Here is a 26,301-nt window from a genome sequence, read left to right on the forward strand (position 1 = left end):
CTTACACTTGCACCTTTTATTGTTTTTAAAAAAATCAGTATTTGATTTTTTTTAAGAATATAATTTTTAAAAAGAAACAATAGAAGATATATAAATTAACATAAATATAGTATATTAATGATTTATTTGCTTTTATAATATATAATTTTATTAATTTAAAAATTAAAAAAATTCATTCCCCTGTTCTTAAAACCTCCATCTTAAACAATTTATAAAATAAACATGTAGATCAATTTAAGCTAAATCTTTTATATTTATATCATATGCAATATTAAAAAACGATAAATGCTAAATAGTATTTTAATGGCGTTGATAAATAAATACTATAATATTAAATAATAATAACAATAAACACAAATTATTAATTTTGAATATATTTAATTTATTTATTTTTATAATTACTAATTTATTAGCTATTACTTTTAAAATACGGGTTCTTAAAATGTATGAAAAGAGTCTAAAAATATGATGACGTGATTTGGTTGACAATCTTTTTAAATAACATGTATACTAAATAAGTTTAATATTTAATGAATATAATATAAAATATACTTTTGAAATTTTACTTCTATTTATAAAAGTATTAAGTAAAGCTTTGATAATAAAAAGAAAAAATACAAACATATTATAATAGTTTTTTTTATTTAGACATATTTTAGAAATGCTGAAAAAAAACGAGGAGGAATTATTTCATACGAGTCATATTAATTGAATAGAATTATCTTAAAAGTTAATAGGATTTTAGGGATAACTAATAATAATATAACATTTCAATGGTTTAATTACTTCCTTTTTTAAAAGTTCTCAGTGACATTATATTTTTATACATAAAAATTTGCTACATACTTTAAATTTTATGATCAATGGTAAAATTATTGACGCTATATTTACTTTTTTTTATTCATTTTACCTTTAATTTTTAATCAGAAGAGGGATTAAACTATAATAATATAAATTATATTTATTTTTATACCATAAATAATTTAATATAGAATATTTTTAAAGATAAACCATTGAATTATAATTATATATTATTTTAATTATTTATTAAATTTTTAAAATTAAATAAATATAAAGAATGTTATTAAATGTTTTTTATGTATTAAATAATTTTAATTTTATAAATATAATTTATGTGATTAAAATTTTAATTTAATAATTAACTTTAAAATAAAATTATCTAAAAAAATATTAAATGATATTAAAGCAAATATAATTTATACCGGTGCAATTCAGTCATTTCCAAATTATACGTTATTAATTAATATATTTATTAAATTAAGTATTTTTATCATTTACATTTTTTATTTTAATAATTTAATTTTTAATATTTTTTATTAATATAAATAAACATTATTATCGTTTTTTTATCGCTGTGTTTTGCTTTATTACTGAATGCAATATTTACTTATTTTCACTTAATGGAAATTATTATACTAATACTATAATTAGATACATAGATTAACAAACAAAAGGGTTGGACTTGGGCTGGTGGTAGAGCCCAGAGTCCACTAACAACATCTGAGTATCGTTGTCTTTGCTGAAGCTCAAGCTTGAAGCTTTTGTTGCTGCCAAAAGCCTAACGAACGGAATCAATCAAATAAACAACTATCCTTACTCTTTGATTCCGAGCTTCATTGCCATCATCAGCATGTACAGGAACGTTGCTTCACGCATCAGGACCTTCAGGGTTCGTATCTTCATCTTCCAATGTTTCAATTTCAAATGCTGATTATTATCATGCCCTAGATCTCACCATTTTGATTGCGACAATATCAACACTGATACTTTGAATTATTGTTATGTTACTCTGCCATTGCGATTAGGCCCGTTCGTGCAATAGGGTTCCGAACAGGTTCGCAAGTTCAAGTTCTGTTGCCACGAAACAATCCTCTTCTGGTTTGGGTGGTATACTTGGGTGGCTCACCGGAGAGCGATCTAGTTCTTTACCGCCTCTGGATTTCCCTCTTCCTGGCGTTACACTTCCTCCTCCATTGCCTGATTATGTTGCTCCGGGTAAAACTGTTATTACTACACTCCCCAATGGAGTTAAAGTGGCCTCTGAAACTTCAGCGGTATAAATTGTTAATTATTTATTATCTGATTTTGAATGTATAGAGTGTAAAATTTAAGTATATTGATTATATCCATGTGGTTGTTCAGACTCCTGCAGCTTCAATCGGTTTATATGTGGATTGTGGTTCAATCTATGAGAATCCGTTAACTTTTGGAGCTACACATCTGTTAGAACGAATGGCTTTCAAGAGCACTAGAAACCGGAGCCACTTTCGGGTAGTTCGAGAGGTGGAGGCAATTGGTGGCAATGTGCAGGCCTCGGCTTCTAGAGAGCAGATGGGTTATACTTTTGATGCTTTGAAGACATATGTTCCTGAAATGGTGGAGCTACTCGTTGATTGTGTGAGGAACCCTGTATTTCTTGATTGGGAGGTTAATGAGCAGGTACTTTCCCCATATGGCTGTGAAGACTAGTAGAATGCTTTTACCGATAGTTTTCGATATAGCTTGAAGCAGTGCTGTTGAAACTTGAAAGTGTAAGACAGCATGTGGTGCCCACCCAAATGCTAGGCAATTATGCAACCCACTTCTTTCAAGAAAATAAATTATTTAATTGATAATTGTTGCTCAGATAAGACATGAATTGCAAAGTCTTGAGAAAGTACAGTAAACAGACAGTAATGTTCCATAAAAGAAATAGTAGTTCCAAGAGATATATATTAGAATAATTTGTAATAGGTTAAAATATCTATTTAGTCTCTATATTTGATACTCATTCATGAATTAGTCCCAGTGTGTGAAAAAACTTACGTTTTAGTCCCTGTAGAATGTTTTGTTACATTTTGGTTTTGCTAATATAACACAGTTAGTAAATGTCATCGTTCATTCTTGGTATTTTTTTAAGAGTGTTATAACAATAGGAACTAAATCATAAGTTTTTTAAATATGTGGACTAATTTGTAAATGAGTTTCAATTGTAGAGACCAAATGTGTAAAATTAACCTTTATAGTACTTAATTCAAATGAACATGAATATATGTGGGAGGCACTACTGCTGTGTAGTACACTTATGGTGATTTTTAAAGAAACTACACGTGTACATGTGTGTGATAAATCATAAAACTAATTGGGGAACTGGAAATACAATTATGCAAATAAAATAGTTGTCAATAGAACTCAGTACTGCACTGCTGGGTTTTGTTGAAACTAAAGTAAAGCAGTGTGTTTTCAGCTGAGATGAACCTTGCTCTGTCAGCAATTTGTCCGTTTCTCCTCTGGCATGTGCTTGTGTTTTCTTGCTTTGATGGTCCTTCTGCTACTTCTTTATGATCAACTGTCAAAACTAAATTATGTGTGATGTGTGTTGCTGTTGTTATTATTTTAGGGGAAGAGGTGCTTTGAATGTATTATTGCTGTCTCAAATTACCCTTTAGTTCACATACCCCAATGGCTGGTGTGTGGTTTAAATGGGCCTGTATTTTTGGCTTTCCTCATCAGGACACTGTGCCTGGAGCTGGTTCTACACTGGCCTAAACATATCTATATGGTCTGATATATAACTTGTAAATAACTTACTATGTGCTTTGAAAAAGGTTGAATGCACAGTAAGAAGATTGATGGTTATTCCCTGGTATAGTCATTAAACTCTATATTCTCGTAAGGATGTTTATATTAACTTTTTAACTTTAACTGCCATTTTAGCACAGTACAAATTTGCTGTCAAAGTTTATTAGGACTGTGTTTCATAGTGAGACAGATTAGCAATATCATTTTTGTTCTTGTTTAGCGCTTACATATCTCACATCCTTTTGAAATATTGCAATTATGTGTAGCTTCTGAAAGTGAAGGCTGAGATTGGTGAAGCTTCCAAAAACCCTCAAGACTTGCTTTTGGAAGCAATTCATTCTGCTGGATTTTCTGGTGCCTTGGCAAATCCTCTTTTAGCTTCAGAATCAGCAGTAAATAGACTAAATGGTACAATTCTGGAGGAATTTGTTGCTGTAAGCCTTCAAAATTAATCTTTATGTATTATATAATATATGTTTAGTTGTCTCTCAAAAGTTTAAAGATTCTTTATTAGCTGTTTTGTACCTTTCTTATAAGACTTAAAATTTTATGAAACATCAGGAAAACTATACTGCTCCTCGGATAGTACTTGCAGCTTCTGGTGTTGAGCATGAGGAGTTATTATCTATTGCAGAACCTCTTCTGTCTGATCTACCCAGTGTCAGACGTTCAGAGGAGCCAAAATCAGTATATACTGGTGGTGATTATAGATGTCAAAGTGAATCAGGGGTATGAAGTAGAAAAAATATAGCTGTTCACACTTCTACTTTTTACTTTTTGGGCTGAAACAGTTGTCAAGTCTAACATTCCTTGAATGATCAGCGGACCCATTTTGCTCTAGCATTTGAACTTCCTGGTGGCTGGCATAAGTTGAAGGATGCTATGGTTTTGACTGTTCTTCAGGTCGATAATGTCTTCTGTTTACATGCTTTTCTGCACTTCAAATTTCTTTTCCTTTTGTGGTTAAAAATCTTCCTAAGGTTCTTTAGTTGGCTTCTTAAAGTATGTATATGCTTTACACTATTTTCTGCTATTTAAGTCAGTAAATAACTGTATTATCTCATTTTACTATAGATGCTATTGGGAGGCGGTGGATCATTCTCAGCTGGTGGACCTGGTAAAGGGATGTATTCAAGGCTATGTAAGTTATCTTGAAGTATTCAGTCTCTTTTTGCTTTGTAGTTGAAGCTAGGAACAGATAATGAAATGACTGATACTCAGTTACATTTAAGATTGCAGTGTGTTGTCGTGTATTATTTGTGATGGTCAAGATTTTATGTATAATTTTTTCACTGTCTTTGCTTCTCTATTGATCTTTCTGCAACTAAACACAGCACTTTATCCACCCCCACCCCCCAAACAGAAAAAGTAACTGCATTTTTTGATATATTATTTATTACCTTAGCATTCTTGTTTTATGCCATGCAGATCTCCGTGTTCTAAATGAATACCCACAAGTTCATTCAATTTCAGCATTCAACAATATTTACAATAACACTGGCATCTTTGGTATCCAAGTCACAACAGTAAGCCTCTTTTGAATCCTGTCCATTATGAAATCATGGTTTCTGGATATATTGGAATATTTGTCAGTCAATTTTTATATGTAAACTAAGGGTGCTTTTATTAAACCTTGTAAGATACCAGAACCAAAATTTCAGCATGTTTTGGAGCTATAAGATAATTCAACAACAGTATAATACTTCACGTTCACTTAAATCACCATTGTGATGATGAGCAAGCATTGGTGCCTTATTATGAGTCTGGTAGTAATGTGAACAGATTTGTGTTGTGTTTTTGAGGCTAGACTTCAGCTTATTGTATATGGTTGGTTTGTTTAGTCTAAATGAGATTTTGCATGATCGAGGTTCTCTTTGGTGTTAAGGCACAACAGATGTAAATTTGCAATATATATCTGTTGTTATATATGTAGGACAAAATTTAGATCAAGTTCCTTATAATTGATACCCTTGACCATCATGTTCTGAATCCAACAATGACATGTGAATGTTTTCCCAAAATTATGCAACTTATTCTTCATGGAAGCTATTCAATTTTGAAAACAGTCCACTTGTTATTGTACAATTTGACAACTTGATTGCAAAGATATAAAGAACTTGATGCAAGTTTTGTCCCTATGTTTTACGCTTTCAGGAGTTGGTCCCAAGTTGATTAGGTTATTACTACCTTTATGATATCTATGATATGCTAGGATTCATGAGCAAATCACCTAGAAGAAGATTGAGTCATATGTTTTGGGGTCTTTTTATCCGAGATCTTTCTCAGTTCTGAACTTATAATGTATGGAACAAATATTTTTTTGTCTCTAATTGTTTGTAACAATAGATATTTAATTAGTGTTCTAAGAATTCTTTAAATTTTCTGAGGCGTGTGATCTACTTACTAGTTGTTTTGTAAATATTACCAGTGCCGTGCTTATTTAATGTTAGTCTATTGACTGGAATTATATGTAATGCTGCATTCTATATCTTTGTTGGAAGATTTTACTAACTTTCCATGAATAGTAATATATAGATATGCATATGCACATATTATGTGACACATGCCATGCATGGATCTTTGCATAACCAGGTGAGAAGAATATAGGGTGTACTTCGTTGTGTAGGTGGAAATTAGGAAGGAGGAAAATAGAGGTTAGAATGAAAATCTTTTTCAACTGAGGTTATTCACTACATTTAAAAATGAAAATGAATACTGTTTATTTTTCTTCTGCCAAGAAAGTGGATAGTGTTTTATCATTCCAAAATTTCCACATTCCCACTTTTCTTGCACTCAACTAAGTGGACTAGTTTATTTGCTGGCCCAAATGCCTGGAATCATTGTTCTTATGCACATATGATGGATGTGATCCAGCTGATCTATTCCTTGCTCTAGCTCCACTATGGCTGTTTATAAAATCTATGTTGATACTCTAATCTTTTTTCAATCATCTGTGACCTTATGCTTGCTTGTGTATTAGGGCTCGGATTTTGTATCAAAAGCCATTGATATAGCAGCTAATGAGCTTCTTGCTGTTGCTACTTCTGGACTAGGTTTGTTGCTATACTCTTCACTTGACTAATATTGTGTTTCTTGATTATCACCTTTAGGTTGGTAGCTTTACATGTATTCTTTTGTTTTCTGTCTTCAGTTGATCAGGTACAGCTGGATCGAGCCAAACAGGCTACAAAATCTGCAATTTTGATGAATTTGGAATCAAGAGTATGTAAATCCATCTCAAATTACTTGGAAATTGTGCAATGGCAAAAATTTATTTTTCATTTATTATTATTATTTTTTGTTTTAATATCTAATCACTATTAAACTTAAATTGTATTCAGATGGTTGTTTCAGAAGATATAGGAAGACAGGTTTTGACCTATGGTGAAAGGTATGTCTCAGGAATGACATTATAAATTTGCTGTTAATTTGAGCTTAATAGAGCTTTGTTTGGTTGGACATTGGGACCTACTTCAACACTTTCCAAAACAAGTTAACAAAGTTTTTACAGTAGACAAAATATTCACTTTGGTTGAACAGAGTTTCCTAGTGTGCTTACAAGCATGTTTATGATTAATTCACTGGTACTTTTTATGTTTTGGGATGAAATACCTGGGTAGATGTTTTATTTACAAAATTTTTGTTTGTTTTCTTCTTTCGCATCATTTCCTTAGATGTTTTAGTATATTGGTGTGTAGCAATTTGTTCTGCAATGAGTTTAAGGATGTAGATATGAGGGGGAAAATATATTTTTGATTTTCAAAAAATAAATTATCAATTAGCTTGTTATTGTAACTTTAGATAGAACTAGTCTTGGCTAGAGTATTCTTTTAGATTGGAGATTCCACCTTTGGTACTAGTTGTTCTTGTCGGTGGGGAATTGGATATTATATGCTGAATATGGATTGAAACCATATAGTTTTCTGTTCCTGTGATTGAAAAGAACGGAAAAGGGAAGCTGTTAGTTTTTCTATTAAATGTTGCAATTGTTGCATACTTGAAATGCTAGTGTCTCTAGCTAAGATATCGTTCCCCTACTCAGGAAACCTGTGGAGGATTTCCTAAAGGCAGTGGACGAAGTAACCTTGAAGGATATCACTTCAATTTCACAAAAGCTCATTTCTTCCCCTCTCACAATGGCATCATATGGAGATGGTATTTCCTTGTTTGTGAACAAAATTCTCCTTGACTGTTTTTATATCTTTTTGATTAGCAATCTTATTCTTATTCCTCCATGTTCTGCAGTTATCTATGTTCCAAACTATGAATCAGTGAGTGGCAAGTTCCGTTCAAAATGAGATTGCTTTCATCCATCACGTTGGGTCTTCTTGACATAGATCAAGTCTTGTACGACTGAAAGGTGTAAAATTAAGTTAAAATCCTAAAGATCCTTGTTGTAGTCAATAAATTAGTGATTGTGCGCAAGCGGCATCTGCACATCCCATTATTTCGGGCTACATAACCATTGATCTTGAGAGTTTTCACCTAAATATTTTTTTGGCCGAACTTAAAACCGCTGGATTATTTTTGGATTAAATACCTTTGGGAAGCCAAACCACAATCGATTGATCAAGAACCTGTTATGAATAAGTGTACTAAATCTTGTTTATTTTGCTTGCTATTCCTCCTTTTATGCTGATTATACTATGGGAATAAGTGTACTGCTAGTTGAAATCTAGATTATATTATTGCATGTTGTTTTAGTTAAAATCATTAAACATAACCATTATTAAAATAACACTTAAACTTTACGGAAAATAAGTGTTTATTTTTACATAAATGCTGTGTTTAAATTCTCTTAAGTAGTAGAGTTTTGATTCTTCCAACAACTCAATCCGTGCCGTATCCAACATCGGCTAATTAATAAAAGCTTATCGGGATGTCAAATTCATTTCATTAGACAGCATCTTCATTTGTAAATTTTTCAAATGTAACATGCTTTATGTATATTTCACGAATCTGTAAAATTCTTTTAGGGATTCATAGGAAACAACTTTTTGTTTATAGCCTTTACAAAAGGATAACTTGATATTTGCATTGCTGGGATAAGTTTTGACCTTCGTCTGCGTAGATTATTAAATCATTTTAGAATATGCATGGTATTACCCATATATCATTTCTTTTACATACTATTTATTGAAATAAGAGGAGTAATTAACTGATCAATCACTTTTAAACACATTTGATCAGTAAGTATTAAGTATAACCAATCAATACCATCAATTTCCTAATTTTGATAATTGATTATCTTCAATATGAGAGATGTACGAAAAACTGCGCATCATTACTATAAATTTATGACAAAATATATTCTCTGAAATTTCCTGCCAAACATGTCATGTCTTGGTTATTATTCTTCTTCTTGTAGTTGTAACATGTTTCGCAGCTGACCCGAGAAGATACATTAGCTCCAATAAGTCAAAACAATATTTTGACGAGTTAAATAGAAGAAAGCTATTTACGATCTGATAAACCAATCAACGTCATTCTTTTTCCATATTTTCAGCGGCCATATCCACTTTTGTACTTACCGATACCATTTTTCATTCTTTTGGAGTCATAGAAGGTAGCTCTTGAAAATTAATGTTTTTACTCTTAATTGGAAAAATGGATTACTTCATCAGGTCTTGAAAATTAAAGTTCTTATTCGTGGATGAGAGCGCAAATTAAATAATTGACTTCCACATGTAAAGAAAGCTGAATTCGACTGTGGTAAACTTGTGCTCCCTAATTAAGTTTTCAACTATCTTTCACCCAACAAAGAATTGCACTTCACAAGGAACATCGAAGAGACATCCGTGTTAAAACAAATAATAAGTAGATCAAATTACTTAAAGGTCCTCCTTTCTAGCAAAAAGAAATAATAATAAGTATAGGGCCCTTTCAAATATTATCGACATAGGCGTTCACTAATCATATATTATTAGACGCATTATATGAGATATGAAACGAGATCATGTTGTTTCCTTGTCAAAATAATTGTGAGTTTTCAACAAAAGTTGGACAAGTACATGGCCTCTTACCTCTTTAGATGATGGTGAAACGGAAAACAACGTTTTCTTAAATAAATTGAAAATTCATTGATATGCTACTTTAACATCAAGAAATAAAAACATATCATGTATGGACAGTTAGACGTGTGGTTAGTTTTCATTGGTCTACCCTTTATCATTGAATTAAATTATTTATATAAACTTTGCAGGTTTAAATTATAATAGGATGCTATATTATATTGTATTAATATGTATTTTCGCTGTTATGAAATTAATACATATTATTAAATAATACATTATATTATGTTAACGTGTATTTTTTTATTAATAAATGATTTTTAATAAAAATATTTAAAGTAATTATTGGTTTTAAAGTTAAGCAAAATTAGTTTTCAATCGTTAAATATAACTAGTATGTGTGGCTAACTTAATCTTAGTAAAATAGTTAATACTAAAAATGTGTGCACAATACGCTAAATTGATTCTTGATGTAAAATATACACAGAACTAGATCTCTAAGTTATCCTATGCCCTAAAAGATGGGGAAAATCAAATGTTATGGCCTGTGGGTAGGGATGGCAATCGGATGAATGTGTTCCCAATTTGGTATTGCCTGCTTTGCTGTCGTGCAATGTTTTCTTATTTTTATTTGCCTCGTGATTTATCTATACTTACTTGATGAGAACTCTCATGATGCCATTTTTTGTCTCCCATATTATATTAATTAATGATGATAATAATAACTCTAATGGTTGTGAGAAAAATTTCATTTTTATAACTGAATGTATTACGTTGACCAGCAATTGAAGGGATACAATATAAATAGCTTGTGCAAGTGCAATAATTGCTAAGTTTAAATACTTAAATCTTTGTTTGCGAAATTATAATTAATCTGGAATATACATATATACCGTACCAAGAATTGTACTCCTTAAGAAATATTCTTGAAGATGAATTGTGCAGAAAAAAAGAGCATTTTGGAATTTCTTTTGTTTGATTGTGTATTTGGGAATATTTGAATGTGTATAAAACTACACCCTCCTTTTTATTGTATAATAAATAAAACTAATGTAACTGATTATATTCCCCGGAACTGTGTTACCAACCATGTATTAGTGACAAATAAGGGGGGCCTAGGCGGAGGATATGTAGAACTGTTTCCATATGTGGGTTCCATGGGTTGGTTCAGCAAAGTTAAATTTAAATGGATAATTAAAGCAATTTGATTCTCCTATTCTCTTTCTTAAATTTTAGTCAGAAAAAAAATATATGAGAAACGATGTTTATCATTTTTCTTTTGTGCCTTTTTTAAATGGGTAGGTCCAAGTTTCACTCAGATCTACCCTTAAGATAGGATATATTCCTCACTCTTGGGGACTGTCTATAGATATTTTGGGTGAAAATTCTGATCCTCCCTCCTCATTTTCAGCTCCATGAAATAAAATCAAGGCTTGCAATTTGCAAAGACAAAGAGGCATCATAGCCATCTATGTGTATACTGCAAACATCATTAGGGTCCCTCCATCATTTTTATATTGACTGCCCCAAAGAATGTAGTTATAAACGTGAAATCTAACCATCATCTGATTAAGATACTTTATAAGGGCCAAAGATTTCCGTGCTGATGCCCGGACCCACATAATGCTGAGGGTATACTCTTTAGTTCTTATGTGAAACTACACTAGTTATGTGCAACTCACCAACACTTTAGACAACCCCTCCATAGAAATAACACAGGCCGCAAAGATGATGACAAAAAAGGGAAAATAATAGTACTATCCTCCCCCTAAAAAAACATTAGAATCTTATTACCTGATGTTAAAATAAATAGAAATTATGTTAAGAGTCTATATATTAAAAATTATGCTGAAAATATATTAATAATTTTTAATAAAAACTATTTTTAATTTGTACTTTTATGACACTAATTATTATTTATTAAAAATTATACTTGTATATTACTTTACTTTTCTGCAGCCATAAAGTAAAGTATTTGGTGCTTCTAGTCCAGATTTCATAAATTTATATATTTTTTACATTATGGATATTTTCCAATAAAGTTAACTATTTTTTTTTTCATGTATAAATGAGGAACTGAACCTGAGCATGTTCAAACGATCTAGTTATTTTTCAACAATTATTGTTGATCACATATTTATGTTTTAAAAATAAGATTTAGCGTAAGTTGAAGTAAATAGAAGAGGGGGTGGTGGTCCATCAAGTACGTCTCATTTTCCTTGATTATCAAGCAACCTCCCAACACTGTCCACACATCTCTCTCTCCCTGCGTGTGTGCTCAAAACATTCATGGCAAAAGCATCATGATCTGCACTCCAGCTCAAAACCCATGTGAGTTTCTCTCATCTTTTTCCCGTATTTTAATCCGGGTGTCTCACCCTCTAACTCTCTATAAGAAAAATTTGGCTTTATTTCTGACATTAATCCGTTATGTGAGAATAATGAGACTGTTAATTCTGCCCTTCTTGTTGTCTTTGTCTTTATTACTCTATGTTCTAAGCTTTGTGATACTGACACGTATTAAGAGAAAGTCATTTTTAACATGTAACCATGTAAAACTCTAACCAAAAAAGAGAAAGTGAGTTTTCACATTGAGAGAGTTAAACTGTAACCATTGATAAAAACCATATCATTATAAAAATACTTATTCCTAATCCTTTAATTACCTTTGTCTTCTTTTTTTTTTCCTTTTTTTTATGGGTTCTAAGTATAATTTTTCTTGATTAGTAACAGCTGTGTGGCCGTTTATTGCTTTTTTGCTTTAGCAGTCAAGGCTCAAAGAAAGGTGTAGGGTGGCTACAGTATATTAGGATGAATGTAACATAGAGGAGTGAAGAGAGTATGGGCTTTGAGCTTTAGTTAGAAAAACCAACCGGGTTTTCTTTCTTTTATACTGTTTCTTTGTTTCTCTCTCTTTCTTTTTCTCATAAACCGCCTACTTACATGCGGTTCATAGATTAACAAAGGCTTAAAGTTTCTGTGTGTGTTCGAAGCAGACAACTTTTCCTTTATTATTTTTCTCACTTGGCTTCACTTAAAGTAGAGGGAGTTCTGGTGTTTTCCATGGTTAAAGCAGGTTTATAGCTCAACCCTATTGTAACAGTTTTCTCTTTTTCTCCTTCTTTCTCCTCTCTTAATACTCTCATCCTTATTCTGCATAATTTATTGCTATGGATTCATTTGATTTTTTCTCCGAAATAGCCATATGATTGAGAATTAATATTTTCATTTTTTCTTCGTTTGCCTATACTTTTGTTAATCGTTTATTTTGGTATCTCTTATCTAGCCAGTTTCTGAATCGAATCATGGCCTGATCATAAACTATCTTTTTCTTGAATATAGTTCTTAAAAACTCATAAAAGTTAGCCAAACCCACTTCTTTTCTTATTACAAGTTCTTTATTTTCGCTTTCAATTCACTGACAATTAATGATTGTAACATGCCATCCAATTTCTTCTATTGATCTTTTAGGGAAATTTTAGTTCTGAGCTCAACAAGCTCTAGGATTTTCCTGTTATATACAAGAAAGATATGCTGAGTTGTGGACTATTCCATAGTGAGAGGATTCCAATTCAAGGTCTCATAAAGAAGTTTGATCAAGAGAGATAGCAATAGCATCATCACACGTCAAAGGTAGCAGAACATGAACAAGATCAGCAACTTGAGTTGTGTTAGAAGCTCTGATCTCATAGATGCCAAGCTCGAAGAGCATCAGCTATGTGGATCCAAACAGTGCCCTGGTTGTGGACACAAGTTTGAAGGGAAGCCGGTACGGAAAATAAAAATAAATAAATAAATATTAGTAATATTCTTGCCTTCAACGAAAAGCCTTTGACAATTTGAAGAAGAATCATACGACAAAAGTATACCAAATTAATATGTTTACGTCTGTTTTGTCATTGGACTAGTGCAATTAATTTAATGCTATATTGGTATCACTTTTTTTCTTCCGTTAGCTATTTTAGCCTATTACTAAAGTTTTAGAACTTGTTAAAGCTTTAATATCTTCTTTAATTTCTTTCTCTATGTTTCCTCTCTCTTGTACTCTTCTTATCTCTTCCTTTTGCCTTTTTTTTGTTTTAATTTGAATTTCAATGGAACCAGCAGGACTGGCTAGGTCTACCAGCGGGAGTGAAGTTTGATCCAACAGACCAAGAACTCATAGAACATCTTGAAGCAAAAGTAGAGGCAAAGAATATGAAATCACACCCTTTGATAGACGAGTTCATCCCTACCATTGAAGGAGAAGATGGGATTTGTTACACCCATCCTGAGAAACTTCCAGGTTGAGATATTGAAACTAGTAAAATTGAAATAGCCTCTAACTCTCTCACTTCTTTACGCAAGGTGTTTGCAGTTTTCTTCATATTATTATTTAATTTAAATTTAGCCTTTAAAGTGTGAGTGTAAAAAGTAAAAAATAATAATAATAATTTTACCGTACATAAAAGATCAACATTATTTTACTTAAATTATATACTAATCATCTTGTGACATTATATAACTAGGATGTGCACTTCTAATCTTTCATCCGATTTTCCTTTTTAACTTCTATATTTAAATTAAAAAACTCTTGATATCTATATCGAACTTAAATACTAAATCAAAAAGGTATTTGTGTTACAGTTCACCTAAGTGGACCTAACTTTGATTTTGTCCATGTGATTTTCAGGAGTGACAAGAGATGGCCTAAGCAGACACTTCTTCCACAGGCCTTCAAAGGCTTACACAACAGGAACACGAAAGAGGAGAAAGATTCAAAACGAATGTGACTTGCAAGGGGGAGAAACCCGATGGCACAAGACTGGTAAGACCAGGCCAGTGCTGGTGAATGGTAAACAAAAGGGGTGCAAGAAAATTCTGGTCCTTTACACCAATTTTGGGAAGAACAGAAAACCCGAGAAGACCAATTGGGTGATGCACCAATACCATCTTGGTCAGCATGAAGAAGAGAAAGAAGGAGAACTTGTGGTGTCAAAAATATTCTACCAAACACAACCAAGGCAATGCAATTGGTCAGATAGAAGTGCAACAACCGGTGAAGCAAGTGGAGAACAACCTAATAATGGAAGAAGAGACAGTGGAAGTGGAAGTTGTTCTTCAAAGGAAATCGTTACTCACAGAGATGAAATGTCTCCTGTTAATCTTGGGGTCCCTTCAATGACACCTTTCACCAATGCCTTGGATATTCACCACCTGAAATCTAACCATTTCAGCTTCGTTCCATTCAGAAAAAGCTTCGATGAGGTACATACATATATATAATTCATGTAACGTCAAAATCGCTTCCATGTACGTATTATTTACATCATAGTAATTGGGAAACTTTCATATGTAGGCACCTTTCTTAATTAAGAGCAGTTAATGAACACGATGTTTCACTTACTACATTTGGTAATATATAATTTACCTGATTTCAACGTTCGTTTGGTAAATAGTATATGATTTGTACAAAAAGGTGAAAGAACATGAAAGGGCTAAGGAAGCTGTTGACAATTGACATAAACATTGCTTCCATACACCGCATAAATTTGTAGGATCTGACCTTATAATAAATCCGCGTCAACCAACCACCCGTTTGTTTACCTACCTTAAAAAGGTAACGTCATATTTAATGTTATTATTATTATTATTATTATTATATTGATGCATATAGTATTGTAGGTTCGCAAAAAGGGTCAAAATTAAAATTAGTCAGTGATTATAATCACTTAAAAAAGTTATATTATTATTTTAACTTTAATCTTTTACAATGTGATTTAATAAATATTAATTATTTTTATCTATTTGTATCTCTCTCTTTTTACATAAATGTGTATTACTTCTTCCATTCCTTATGTTTTACTGTTTTAACTTCTGTAGTTTTGTTTCAACAGTTTTATTATTATATATTTTCAAATTTTATTTAGTTTTTTCTTGTATCTTTATTTAATTCTGAAAATTCAAAGAATAATTAGAAGTATAAATAAAGATATTTAAGTCAAAATATAATAATGTGCTATATTAATAAAAACTTGCTTAATTTATATTTAAGCCATCTTAAGCAAGAAAATATAAGAAATGGAAGGAGAATAATGAAATCGAGACATAAGTTGATAGTTAGAGCTAATTAATAATATTCAGAGAGGTCCCCCCAAAAATGAAAATAGTGAGAGGTTGCAAAAACAAGCTAGCTAGAAAATTTTGTGATAGTTAACAATTGAAGATGATTATGACCACTGCAGGTTGGAATGGGAGAAGCTTCCACGGGAAGTGAAGTGCAAGCATCAGGCTCATGCGAAGAAGTACATGAACGGCATGTAGCACATCATCATCATCAACAACAACAAAATCAGCATGCGCACCAACACATTGCAACCACAGCCTTCCATATCAGTAGGCCTTCGCTTCCCATCTCCACCATCATCGCTCCTCCTCCCCTTCACCACGCATCCATTATCCTAGACGACAACTCTTACCATGTCTCTAGAATAATGGAAAATTTCCAGGTAATCCAATCATCTTCATCCAAACCCCGGTTCTTAAAGATGATTGCTTATAATATTTTACTAAATAAACTTCTGCATTAATTCTTGAGATTGTAAATATTAACTACTATAGTCTTGGATTTTATAAAATTGTCATTTTATAGTGTTTAGTTTTCAAAATAGATCTTGTTATAATCTTTAATTATAATAAAATAATGTAATTAAAAAGTATTAAAGTGAATAATATCTTTGTAAAATTAATTAGCAAATGAAAATATAATATTAAGTTAGAAAATAAAGTAATCGACGCTTAGAATTTTAGACAACTACCCAAAAGTTTATAATATTTTTTTCTATAATTTTCATGATCTAAATATAGATATCGATCGAATAATTGTGACAGAATCAGAAAGTAGTGTCGGTAGGTCACTCAATTAACATTTGACAAAGAAGAAATGACTTTAGGAAGAATGTTACTTTTTCTATTGTATAACATGCTCATAAAAAATAAAAATAAAAAAAATGGTGGATTGAGTGGTGCAATCAATAGGGCACTCAGTGTGTTGAATTAAGTCCAAAATGGACTGGTTCTGCATGGTATGGTGCACGAGGTAGATTCATTAATTGGAGGCTTTTATAAGTGCTTGCTAAATTACTAGCATGAAACTGTCTTTTCGCTTTTTGATTGTTGTTCAAACGTGATGATTGAGATATGGGCTTTGAATTTGATATATTGCTGTCTTTTTAAATGCATGTATAATGTATATCCACATGGCAGCAACAGCAGCAACAACATCATAAACTTGGAGGAAGGTCTGCGTCTGGTTTGGAGGAACTCATCATGGGGTGCACTTCAACTGATATCAAAGAGGTAATTGATAACTTTTTGACTCAGAATATATATATATATATATATATATATATATATATATATATATGACTCTGAAATATATACACCATAATGCCGAATAGGGAAAGAGAAAAGAGGGTCAAGAATAAATGATTCAAATAAATATTGAAAAAACAATTTTCATTTGAATTAAAGACTAGAAGCCTTCGTCCTTTTCCCTTTATTACTTTTAGCTCTCGTGTTTGCATATCTGAACAGGAGAATATCTTTCTTTACACGATACAAAAACTTATGCTAACATTTTCTCCCCATGAAAACACTGTTCCTGATGTTTAACAATTTATTTTTTTTTGGGAACAAGAAGGAAAGATTGGAAAAGTGAAGTGACTTAAAATCTTTTTAATTTTTGCACTCCTGGCCTTATTAGGCCAAATGCTCCTTGACTTTGACTATGAGGTTTTTCTTCTTCTCCCTCAGAGTGTGAAAATATTTCAATTAAAAAGCCGAACCCTAATCTTTTCATTATATGCAATTTCCTTGCAGGAATCATCTATTACAAACCCACAAGAAGCGGAATGGTTGAAGTACTCTTCTTACTGGCCAGACCCTGGGAACCTACATGATCATCATGAGTAGAAGGAGACACCAAAAAGTAGAGAATAAACAAAAACCACAAACAAGACAACATCATTATCGTCATCATTAATGCCTGAAGCGTACCTCAAGTTTCTTTCCAACAAAAAGCCAAGTAATCAGATCCATGGTTTGCTCAGTTATCTTTCTTTTCCAATGGGTGCTTGTTTATAATAAGCTTTGGTGGCTGCTCTCAGCGGAATTAACTGTGTGCAACGGAACAAATTAGAAAGAATGGGAGAAAAAAGAAAAGGAAAAGAAAGAAAAAAAAAAAGAAGAAAAGAAATCCAAGCAAAGCTGCACTCCCTCCTGAGTCTGACACACGGTGAGGGAGAACGACCAAAGACTCAAAGTTAAATATGCATCCTGCTGCATGAAAATCATCACTAATATGATTACAGTATCATCCCTCTTATTATTCATATTATTTTTTATTATTTTATGACGTTTGTATTTGTTCACTTTTCCTGTTTTTTATACAAGAAATATACCAATGAGTTTGTGCAAACTGCAAACCGCCCTCTTGCCCGTGCCATGCATAGGAAATTGAAATGAGATGAGATTTTATTTATTTATTTTTATCAAACCAGGTTCATTATTAATTGAGAATATTGTACCAAACGATTCAGATTCTTTTTTTTTTCAATTTTCATACACTATAATCATTTTGTCAATTTTATTAAAGATTTAATTTGAACCATTCACGTAAACTCGTTAAAACATTGAATTCTTCTTATATCATTTCTCTCTTGCATGTGTTGTAATTGTAATTGGTTTCAGTTTCTACCTAGCTTGTTCCACATTTTTTAAAGGTTATTAGAGGAATCATATAACTTTTGCTTTCTCTTTTAGAATTTATTATCAAGAACTTTAGGTGGAACCTCAAGCACTGCAAGATTTCCAAGAACCAGGATTGTTACTCGGGCCTTCATTCCGAATCCAAATTGCTGGTCAAGTCACAAAGTACAGCAGGTAGCTGCTCATTTTGGGTTTTTTGAAATTATTAAAAATTTTAAAATAATTTGAATTGGTTTAATTTTTGAATATATTATTATATTTTAAATTTATTATAAAATTATATTTGAATTAATTTATATTTTTTAAAATGCATTAATATTTATTAAATTGATTTATGTTAGTAATTTATGTTATTATCATGTTTAAATATACTACATTATTTAATTGAATGAAGGAAAAAATGACAAATTCAATAATAAAAAATAGGGCAAATTATACTTATACCCTTTAAAATTTAATAAAATTTCACGTAATGTCTACCCTTTTTTTTTAATTTTGCACAATTTTTTTTAATTTATGTAATAATATGACACCACACATCTTTTTTGATTAATTTAACAAGTTACCCATAATTTTTTATGTAATTGTTTAAATTATCGGAAGTCAAATTAATATAAAAACGATACAAATATTAAGTATAATTTTATTAAACTTTAAAGGTTGTGAAGCAATTTGTCCAAATACTAAAATTATATTAAATTCACTCATATTCAAACTAATTTATATGTATACAGAACTAAAATAAAATTTTTCAATTCAAATAAATTAATTCCTAATTTATAACTTTCTAATAAAACATTTAATTTATAAATCAAATCAAGTTATAAAATCCTTGACTCCGAGCATATCTACTCTTATCATTTCACTTTATATACCTTTAAAAGATATACTATATAACCATTTATATAAGCTTCATATATATCATCTTCTATTATCTATTTAGCTATATTTTCAAATTTAACTCATTAATTAATTAACTCGTTAAGTAGTACTTCACTTGAATACAGGATGGATTAATTTATCCGCGTAAAATAATTTGTATGTCCATTTAGTTGATCTCATGCATTCACTACGATGCTTTCTTTACGCCACACGACCATATATGTACAGAAATCTGCAGAGCATCGCACCTTCCTTGGGCTTTATATTGCTGCTGATGTTTGCACAATAAAAAGAAATTGTACTTTAGGAGATGAGTTTTGTGAAGATCTTTTAGTTTTGATGGGTCCCTTGACTGACGAAAGAGTACTCTGTGTTGAACCACAATGGATATAACTCACCTTTTTTTTTCTTTGAAATGTATAAACTGCTCATGAAAATTATTTGAGTACTTCTAATGAGTATACAAAAAACAATATTAAAAATACAGGTCAAAGAATCAATAAATATTTTTTATAAAAATTATACTAACAATACATTGATAAGATTATATATACATTTCTTTAATAAAAAATTTTCACTTTGAAATTTTAACCAGTGATATTTTTCAAATTGTTAACTTCTGTTAATGATGCGAAGCTACACTTTACTTCTTTAAAGGCATTATAGCTTCGTGTCTATCAAACTTATAACTTGGGAAAGAAGGGACGTTAAAATTTCTTTTATTTTGAGCCTTAGGTTTTGAATAACAACGCAAGTTGAATTTTATAGGCGAGGTTTTCGTTTTCTTATTTGGTTTTTCAGAAAGTGATACTAGGAGACAAACACGTCTTTATTACTTTATTCTGCGTTAGATTCGAGCTTTTCCTGCTGGATTATTAGACTGATGATATACTTATTTTATTTTAGAGAGAGAGAGTAATGTGCATGTTAATGCTTTAAAGGGACATGTGCATGCAATAAAGCTAAACTCAAGATGAAGACGGGGCAACTTCATAGTAATTTCTGAACGGAATAAAGAATGAGAAGACAAGAATAAACTTTTTTGGTTCTTTTATTCCTCTACTCTTTTTAAATAACTGCTTACCGTCCCCAAACTCATGGCTATATATATATACCTTCTTTGAGTGTATAGTAGAAAAAAAGGCAACCCACTATAATTATACATCTCTTTTTATACAGCTAAGTATAATATGATCTTGGAGAATATCTTTAAACTAGTGTTTCTCATATTAATGTTCTAATTAAAACAAACAAATAACCAATAATAGAAAGAGAGGGTGGGTATTAATATGAAATTAGCAAGAGGGAGTACCCCTTTCCATGCATATTTCTAAAACTTAAAATTTAAAGAAGGCTTAAAAAGGTGATATTCAGTTCTTTCACTTTATGGAAGATTTTGGATGCTTTTGAAAGGAGCATATATGGAGAGAGTATATGTGTACTGCCAATGCTATGGTTTCTTGGTATGCCTGAGATTTGGTCCCATAAAGAAGTCGCAGGAAGAATGGTGGTAGTGAAAGGACGAATATAACAACATGCTCTTATCGACCTTTTTAAGATTCTTCAATTGGGGGGCCAACTCTATGCCGGATTCCATCTAATAGACCCCACCATTTGGTTGTTTTTATTTTTCTGATTCATTTCCCTCCTATAGCTAGAGAAGTTGAATAGCACATTGATTGATTAAGCCATTTAGAAGTAATTTTCACCACTTTATTTGTTAATTATTAGCGGATCCCAACTCCATAGACCACAGTCCTCTACGTGAATTTGTAAATCCTGCGTTCCCCATAACTGAGTTTATTTCAACATTATTAGCAGATACCAAACATGGTCTACCTCTGTTTCATGATTCATCCTTATATATTAGCATAAAATAAAATCCCATGTATGATCTTTGAAAAATTAATTTGGTATTCAAAATATTTATTACGTTAAACGGCTGGTTCTCTAATAATAATCTGTTATCACTTTAGGTTTTGTAAAAGGACTTCTGAACTATTAATGTGTGTGTGTTGGTACACATATTGTGTATGTGGAGAAAATTAAAGACAATTTGATAAAAGATTAAAATGATAAGAATGGTCTCATTGACGTGTTAATGTGTTATATATTTAAAAATTTTATTATATTTATAGATGACATTAACTTGTAGCATCATATATTAAATTCCATTTTATCAGTATTAAAGTTTTTTTTTTTTGGATAACGAACAAAATTCATATTCATCCTAAAAATTAACATTATAATATATATATTTCAAGTGAGAAGAGTGTGTTATTGTAAGAGGTGAGAGAAGAGAATTAATTAACAAGAGAGAAAAAAAATAGTAAAATAATAACATCAAATTTAAGTTCTTTATTTAATTTAATAGTAATTATTAATGTCTCTTAACTCTAATAATAATAAAAAAAAATTTACTTAAAATGTCGCTTATATATATATCTTCAGATATTTACGGACCCAGTTATTCCCTATAGGCCGTGTAGCCCATATCGTTGCGCTTTATGGTCGTAGTATGAAACAGTTACCTGACCGATCCGGCTTGCTTTGGGGCAACTCTAAGGCCTATCAAAAACATATCAGTCATGTGTTCTATGAAAAGAAAGCCTCTCTCAAAAAGAGCTTATTTTCAAAAGTTAAAAAAAAAAAAGAGATTATAACCTTCAATATTAGAAAATGCATCGTGATAATGTCTATTTGTATGGATAATCAACCTCGTACAGCCCATTTTTGGGCTATAAAAGTGGAAGAGAGATTAAAGGAAAAAGGGGGGGGGGGGGGGGGGGGAAAGGGGATAGATGTGATAAATGTGACGTAATAAAAGAAATAAATAAAGAGAAAAATCGATGTGCATCGTAATTCATTTATCAATGATCTTAACAGTTGATTTTGACCCAACGTGTGTGCTATTAAGAAAAAGAATAACTAAACATGCACCTTATAATCTACTGAGCGTGAACATATCTTCACTTGTTTAAGAAACAAACTTATTTTATGGACAAAAAACATCTTAAAGAAATTTCTTTGGTATAAAAATAGGAACAAGTTATTCAAGGAAAATTAGCATTAGGCCTTGTTGCTCAAGTGCGAGATGTTTTTCTTTGCAGACTCCAAGGAGGAATTGCGCTTATTCGTATTCGTCATCCTGTAAAGGGGGTTGACACACGCACCCTCAAATCTTGGACCTGTCTGCATGGACTAATTGTCTAGAAAGAAAAAACTATTCTGAGCCCAAATTAGCGCCGGCAAACGTATGATCCAGCGAATGGTAAGATTTACGCTGCTACTCATCTAGATTCTGGAATATGAATGCGCTCCCCTCGCCCCCGGGCGGTGGTGGAAACAATCTTTTTTCATGAATCTACTTCCAAATCTGAATGGAACATGGTATCAATTAGGTTTAAATATTCAGTGTTGAACCACTTGGAGATGCTGATGCCTGACAGCATATGATCCATTCCACTTACATGTGGCCATAATGACTCGGTGTCATGTCATTTACATAAAAGGGTCGGTAGTCAATTTTAGGAACAAAAATATATCCGAATTTGTACACTGTTGCAGGAAACTTTGCCAATCATAATATACCAGAGGAAGATACAGCAAAGCGCATGCATCATCAGATGGAACCTTCAACAAGTTGCTTGAAATATTTTGGCAATCATTTATGCTAGGAACAATTATAGGGCAGTGACCAACTGAGAAAGTGGACACAATTGAGCAACAATATTAGCAAATTCAATTACTTTACTCATTTCAGGCCTGTCTGCTTCTAGCCAGTCTAGACGGTTTTTTGTTTTTTCGGTAATTCCACCTTTAGATTTGAGGCTTATTGGTAATTCAGTTTTCTTAGGAGCGTTTATTTTAAAGATGAATAAAATATTGTTGACAAATTAACTTTCGAGGAACATTTTTCATTAAAAAATACAGGATTAATTTGTCAATTATTATAAACCAAACAAACACACAATCCGTGGGGAACAGTTCACGCCGTATACACTGCACACCCATTCCGCTGTTTCTTTGGCAACAAAAATTAAGCCGTAGACACTGGCTAGTCTGCAACAGCCTGTCAGCGTCTGGCATACAAGTTAGACAAATGCATTTTATGAAAGAAATCGGCTATGGTTTTGTATCAGTAAAGACAAGTAACCATTTGGTCACCACCTGACACATTCTGTTGATCTCACATAAATAATGCTTTAACTTGCACGAGGAATTCACTTGAATTAACAAACATGCAAATGACAAATATATGTACAAGAAAAACTACATGTTCCTCTTAACCTGTAACACAGCATTGGAGAAATCTTCTCTCCTATCTTTCTTTCTATGCACCCTCTCTTCATGTAACACAATTGCACCGACTTTGTGGGAAATTATCAGACTTCACTTATTTTCATCATCATCATCTTCTGTACAGGCCACAAGCTTGACATCAAGCTGGCTTAGCAAGCACGTGACTCAGAAACTGGCAGCTGCCTGGTCATTGGTTCACTACTACCGGATACTTTTAAGTATGCAAACAGGCAAGATAATCTTGCAATCATGAGCTTAGTCTTTGGCACTTTAGGAACAATTGCCAGCTCCATACCAGAATCGCATGGATTATGATAGCCTTCAAGATCAGCTTTGGTTATAAGCACTGCATCCCCAGAGGGAGAGTGCGGTAAAGGACAAGGTCTTCGCTTCTTGTAGTTTTGAACAGCCTTCTTACAATACATGCAAAGATTACACAAAAATCATTACCAAAAATACATTACAGTAATTGCTTCATTATCACCAGCCTTCCAGAGGGAGAGGGGACTTGAGAAAAAAAAGAGGCTTGGTTATACCTTCCACTGTGATGGTGCTAGTAGCACTCTAGGTCTTCGAGATCGAACATATTCCAGGGCAGCAGCAGGTGTCATGTGCTTGTATTCAACCTAGAAAACATAAGACCACCACATGGAAAACATTTAGCACCTTGAAGCATCAACTAATGCCACAACTCTAACTTAAAGACCATAAAATTACCAGATAACAAAGCACAATTGTTGTACTCCTCCCCCGCCCAGCTTTACAGTGAACATAAGTAGTTTTACCACATGTTGCATTCTCTACCAAAACACAAGGGTAATACACAGAATAAAAAACTACACTTTAACACTCAAAAAATAACAAAGAACCACACTCATTGATGCATTCATCGCTCCCCTCAATTCCAAAAAACTAAATTAAAAAGAAAATACCCACGATGAATGAATTGCACAGCCCGGCTGATATCCACAAAAGAGGGAGCAAAAAGATAGTCCCTGGTCGGAATCACCAAATGATCAATCCCGTGAGCCTGAAATAAATAAAGCAAATAAACCTAGATATCAGCAATGCTTATATACTAAAACAAATATAGCAACTACATTGTGAAACTGCAAAGTTTACATGAAAATTCATTATTTAAATATCAATTAAACACACTCTTCAGTGGAAATCAGAGTCCACAATTTCCTAATAACAAATAAACTTTCTACATAACTTAAAAGTATCAAAATAATGATGGCACCAAAGTTTCATAAGGTTCATTGAGACAAGACAGCCAAAAAAGCCGAGGGGATATTACACTTACATGATATAATGATGATGGCACCAAAGTTTCGTAAGGTTCATTAAGAGTAATTACACCACCCACACCAAGCTGCTTCAAGTGAGGAACATCTTTGGGGAACGGAACTGCGCCCAGTAATAAAAACTAGAGAGAAAAAAAAATTTAACAAAACCACAAATCACACCACACCACCGCACCCACCAAACACCATTAACCGATTTCATTTTCAAATATCATTCTCATCAAACAAGGCACACTTTTATTAACAGCTTACACTTACTTAAATTAAAAACAATAAAAACAACGATAATCAATAGCGAAAATAAAGAACAAAACCATCACGAAAGAAGAAGCAGAGCGAGCAAAACCTCATCGATTTGATCCCACCACCTGAACTCAGCTTCAATCTTGTTACGAAGCACATTGTACAAGAGTGTCGGATAAAACAGGATTCGAGCACCTGCTCCAACCAACGCTCTCTTCGCATCAACCCTCACAATTTGCCTCTCGTACTTTTCTTCTTCATCCCTACTACACTCTGCATCGTCCAATTCCTCGATCTTCATCGCACACAACAAACTAAACCAAAAAAGAAACAAAAATAAAAACCCTAAAACCACAAGAGCTATCCTAATTTACATAAGAATGTATTTAGATCGGTGAAAACCCAAAAAATTCGAAGGAATAAAAAAATTAAAAGCAACCGTACCTTGCCGCTAACTTGGGAATCAAGGAAGAAGCAAAATCGAAAATTAGCAAAAAAAAATGGAAACGATGGGAGAAGAGAAAACGAGGAATGAGAGAAATGAGAGAGTGAAATGTTATTAAGAGTAGAGTGTGGAAGGTTCCGAATAAAAATGCCCTTGCGATTGGGTTTTATCACCAAAAAAACCCTCCTTTTGCTGCAAACCCGGAGATAGAGGGTGTACTTTTTGGTAACGATGTATTTATAATTTTTTATAAAAAGTATTTATCATTTGAAAAGTTATAAATAGAAAAAAAAAACTATGAATAAAAATATTTATTAATTTAAAATAATAAAACGCACTTTATACATGTTTTTAATTTTAATTTAAAATATTTAATATAGTATAGTTAATATTTCTTAATAGATAACATACATTAAAAAAGTGTATGATTATTAGTAGTCAAGATCGAAATTTCTAAAAGAAATGAAAATACCATTTATAATTATGCCTTTTAATTTAAAATTTATTATTTAAATTTTTTTAAAAATTATATCATATTTATTATATATTTTTAAATTTAACATTATATATGATAATAATTTATATACAACAAATCTTATTAAAAAATATAAAACTTAATTCATTGATATTAGTAAATTTTAAAGGTTTTAACAAAAAAATATATTTTATATTATGTATACTATTATACAGGTTAGAAAAAAAAGTTATTTTTAAGATTTTTATTAAATAATGTGAGAAAAATTAATCAAATCAAAAATAATTTTAATTAAATATAATTATC

General features: G+C 31.8%; 3 protein-coding genes across 5 annotated transcripts; 2 read left to right on the forward strand and 1 right to left on the reverse strand.

Moving 5' to 3' along the window:
• The first annotated feature begins 1,476 nt into the window (after positions 1-1,476).
• LOC113854053 (mitochondrial-processing peptidase subunit alpha-like) lies at positions 1,477-8,252 on the forward strand. Its single transcript, XM_027484881.1, has 13 exons — positions 1,477-1,690; positions 1,827-2,075; positions 2,164-2,460; positions 3,849-4,016; positions 4,144-4,311; positions 4,405-4,485; positions 4,657-4,723; positions 5,011-5,108; positions 6,563-6,635; positions 6,734-6,804; positions 6,924-6,973; positions 7,625-7,737; positions 7,828-8,252. Exons 1-13 carry the CDS (start codon positions 1,652-1,654, stop codon positions 7,878-7,880), a joined length of 1,527 nt encoding a protein of 508 aa, XP_027340682.1. The 5' UTR covers positions 1,477-1,651; the 3' UTR covers positions 7,881-8,252.
• Positions 8,253-11,850: 3,598 nt separating this feature from the next.
• LOC113854717 (NAC domain-containing protein 75-like) lies at positions 11,851-18,024 on the forward strand. Of its 3 annotated transcripts, none has more exons than XM_027485891.1 (8): positions 11,851-11,924; positions 12,362-12,669; positions 13,151-13,362; positions 13,698-13,878; positions 14,266-14,840; positions 15,818-16,081; positions 16,839-16,931; positions 17,454-18,024. In XM_027485891.1, the coding sequence occupies exons 3-8, from the start codon at positions 13,237-13,239 to the stop codon at positions 17,544-17,546; spliced, it is 1,332 nt and encodes a 443-aa protein (XP_027341692.1). In that variant the 5' UTR covers positions 11,851-11,924; positions 12,362-12,669; positions 13,151-13,236; the 3' UTR covers positions 17,547-18,024. The 3 variants fall into 3 exon arrangements, with proteins under 3 accessions (XP_027341692.1, XP_027341691.1, XP_027341693.1); XM_027485890.1 differs by having other exon boundaries at positions 13,065-13,362; positions 17,454-18,023; XM_027485892.1 differs by having other exon boundaries at positions 13,065-13,362; positions 13,701-13,878; positions 17,454-18,023.
• A 5,118-nt stretch (positions 18,025-23,142) lies between these two features.
• On the reverse strand, positions 23,143-25,665 carry LOC113855248 (putative dual specificity protein phosphatase DSP8). The gene is made up of 7 exons (XM_027486805.1): positions 25,520-25,665; positions 25,179-25,389; positions 24,832-24,954; positions 24,462-24,555; positions 24,243-24,325; positions 24,062-24,151; positions 23,143-23,935 (listed from the first exon to the last, which is right to left on the reverse strand). The coding sequence occupies exons 2-7, from the start codon at positions 25,374-25,376 to the stop codon at positions 23,675-23,677; spliced, it is 849 nt and encodes a 282-aa protein (XP_027342606.1). The 5' UTR covers positions 25,377-25,389; positions 25,520-25,665; the 3' UTR covers positions 23,143-23,674.
• Positions 25,666-26,301: the final 636 nt, after the last annotated feature.

This window comes from Abrus precatorius, unplaced genomic scaffold (assembly GCF_003935025.1).
Source record: "Abrus precatorius isolate BTA unplaced genomic scaffold, Abrus_2018 Scaffold11, whole genome shotgun sequence".
In the NCBI taxonomy this organism is placed as follows: Eukaryota; Viridiplantae; Streptophyta; class Magnoliopsida; order Fabales; family Fabaceae; genus Abrus; species Abrus precatorius.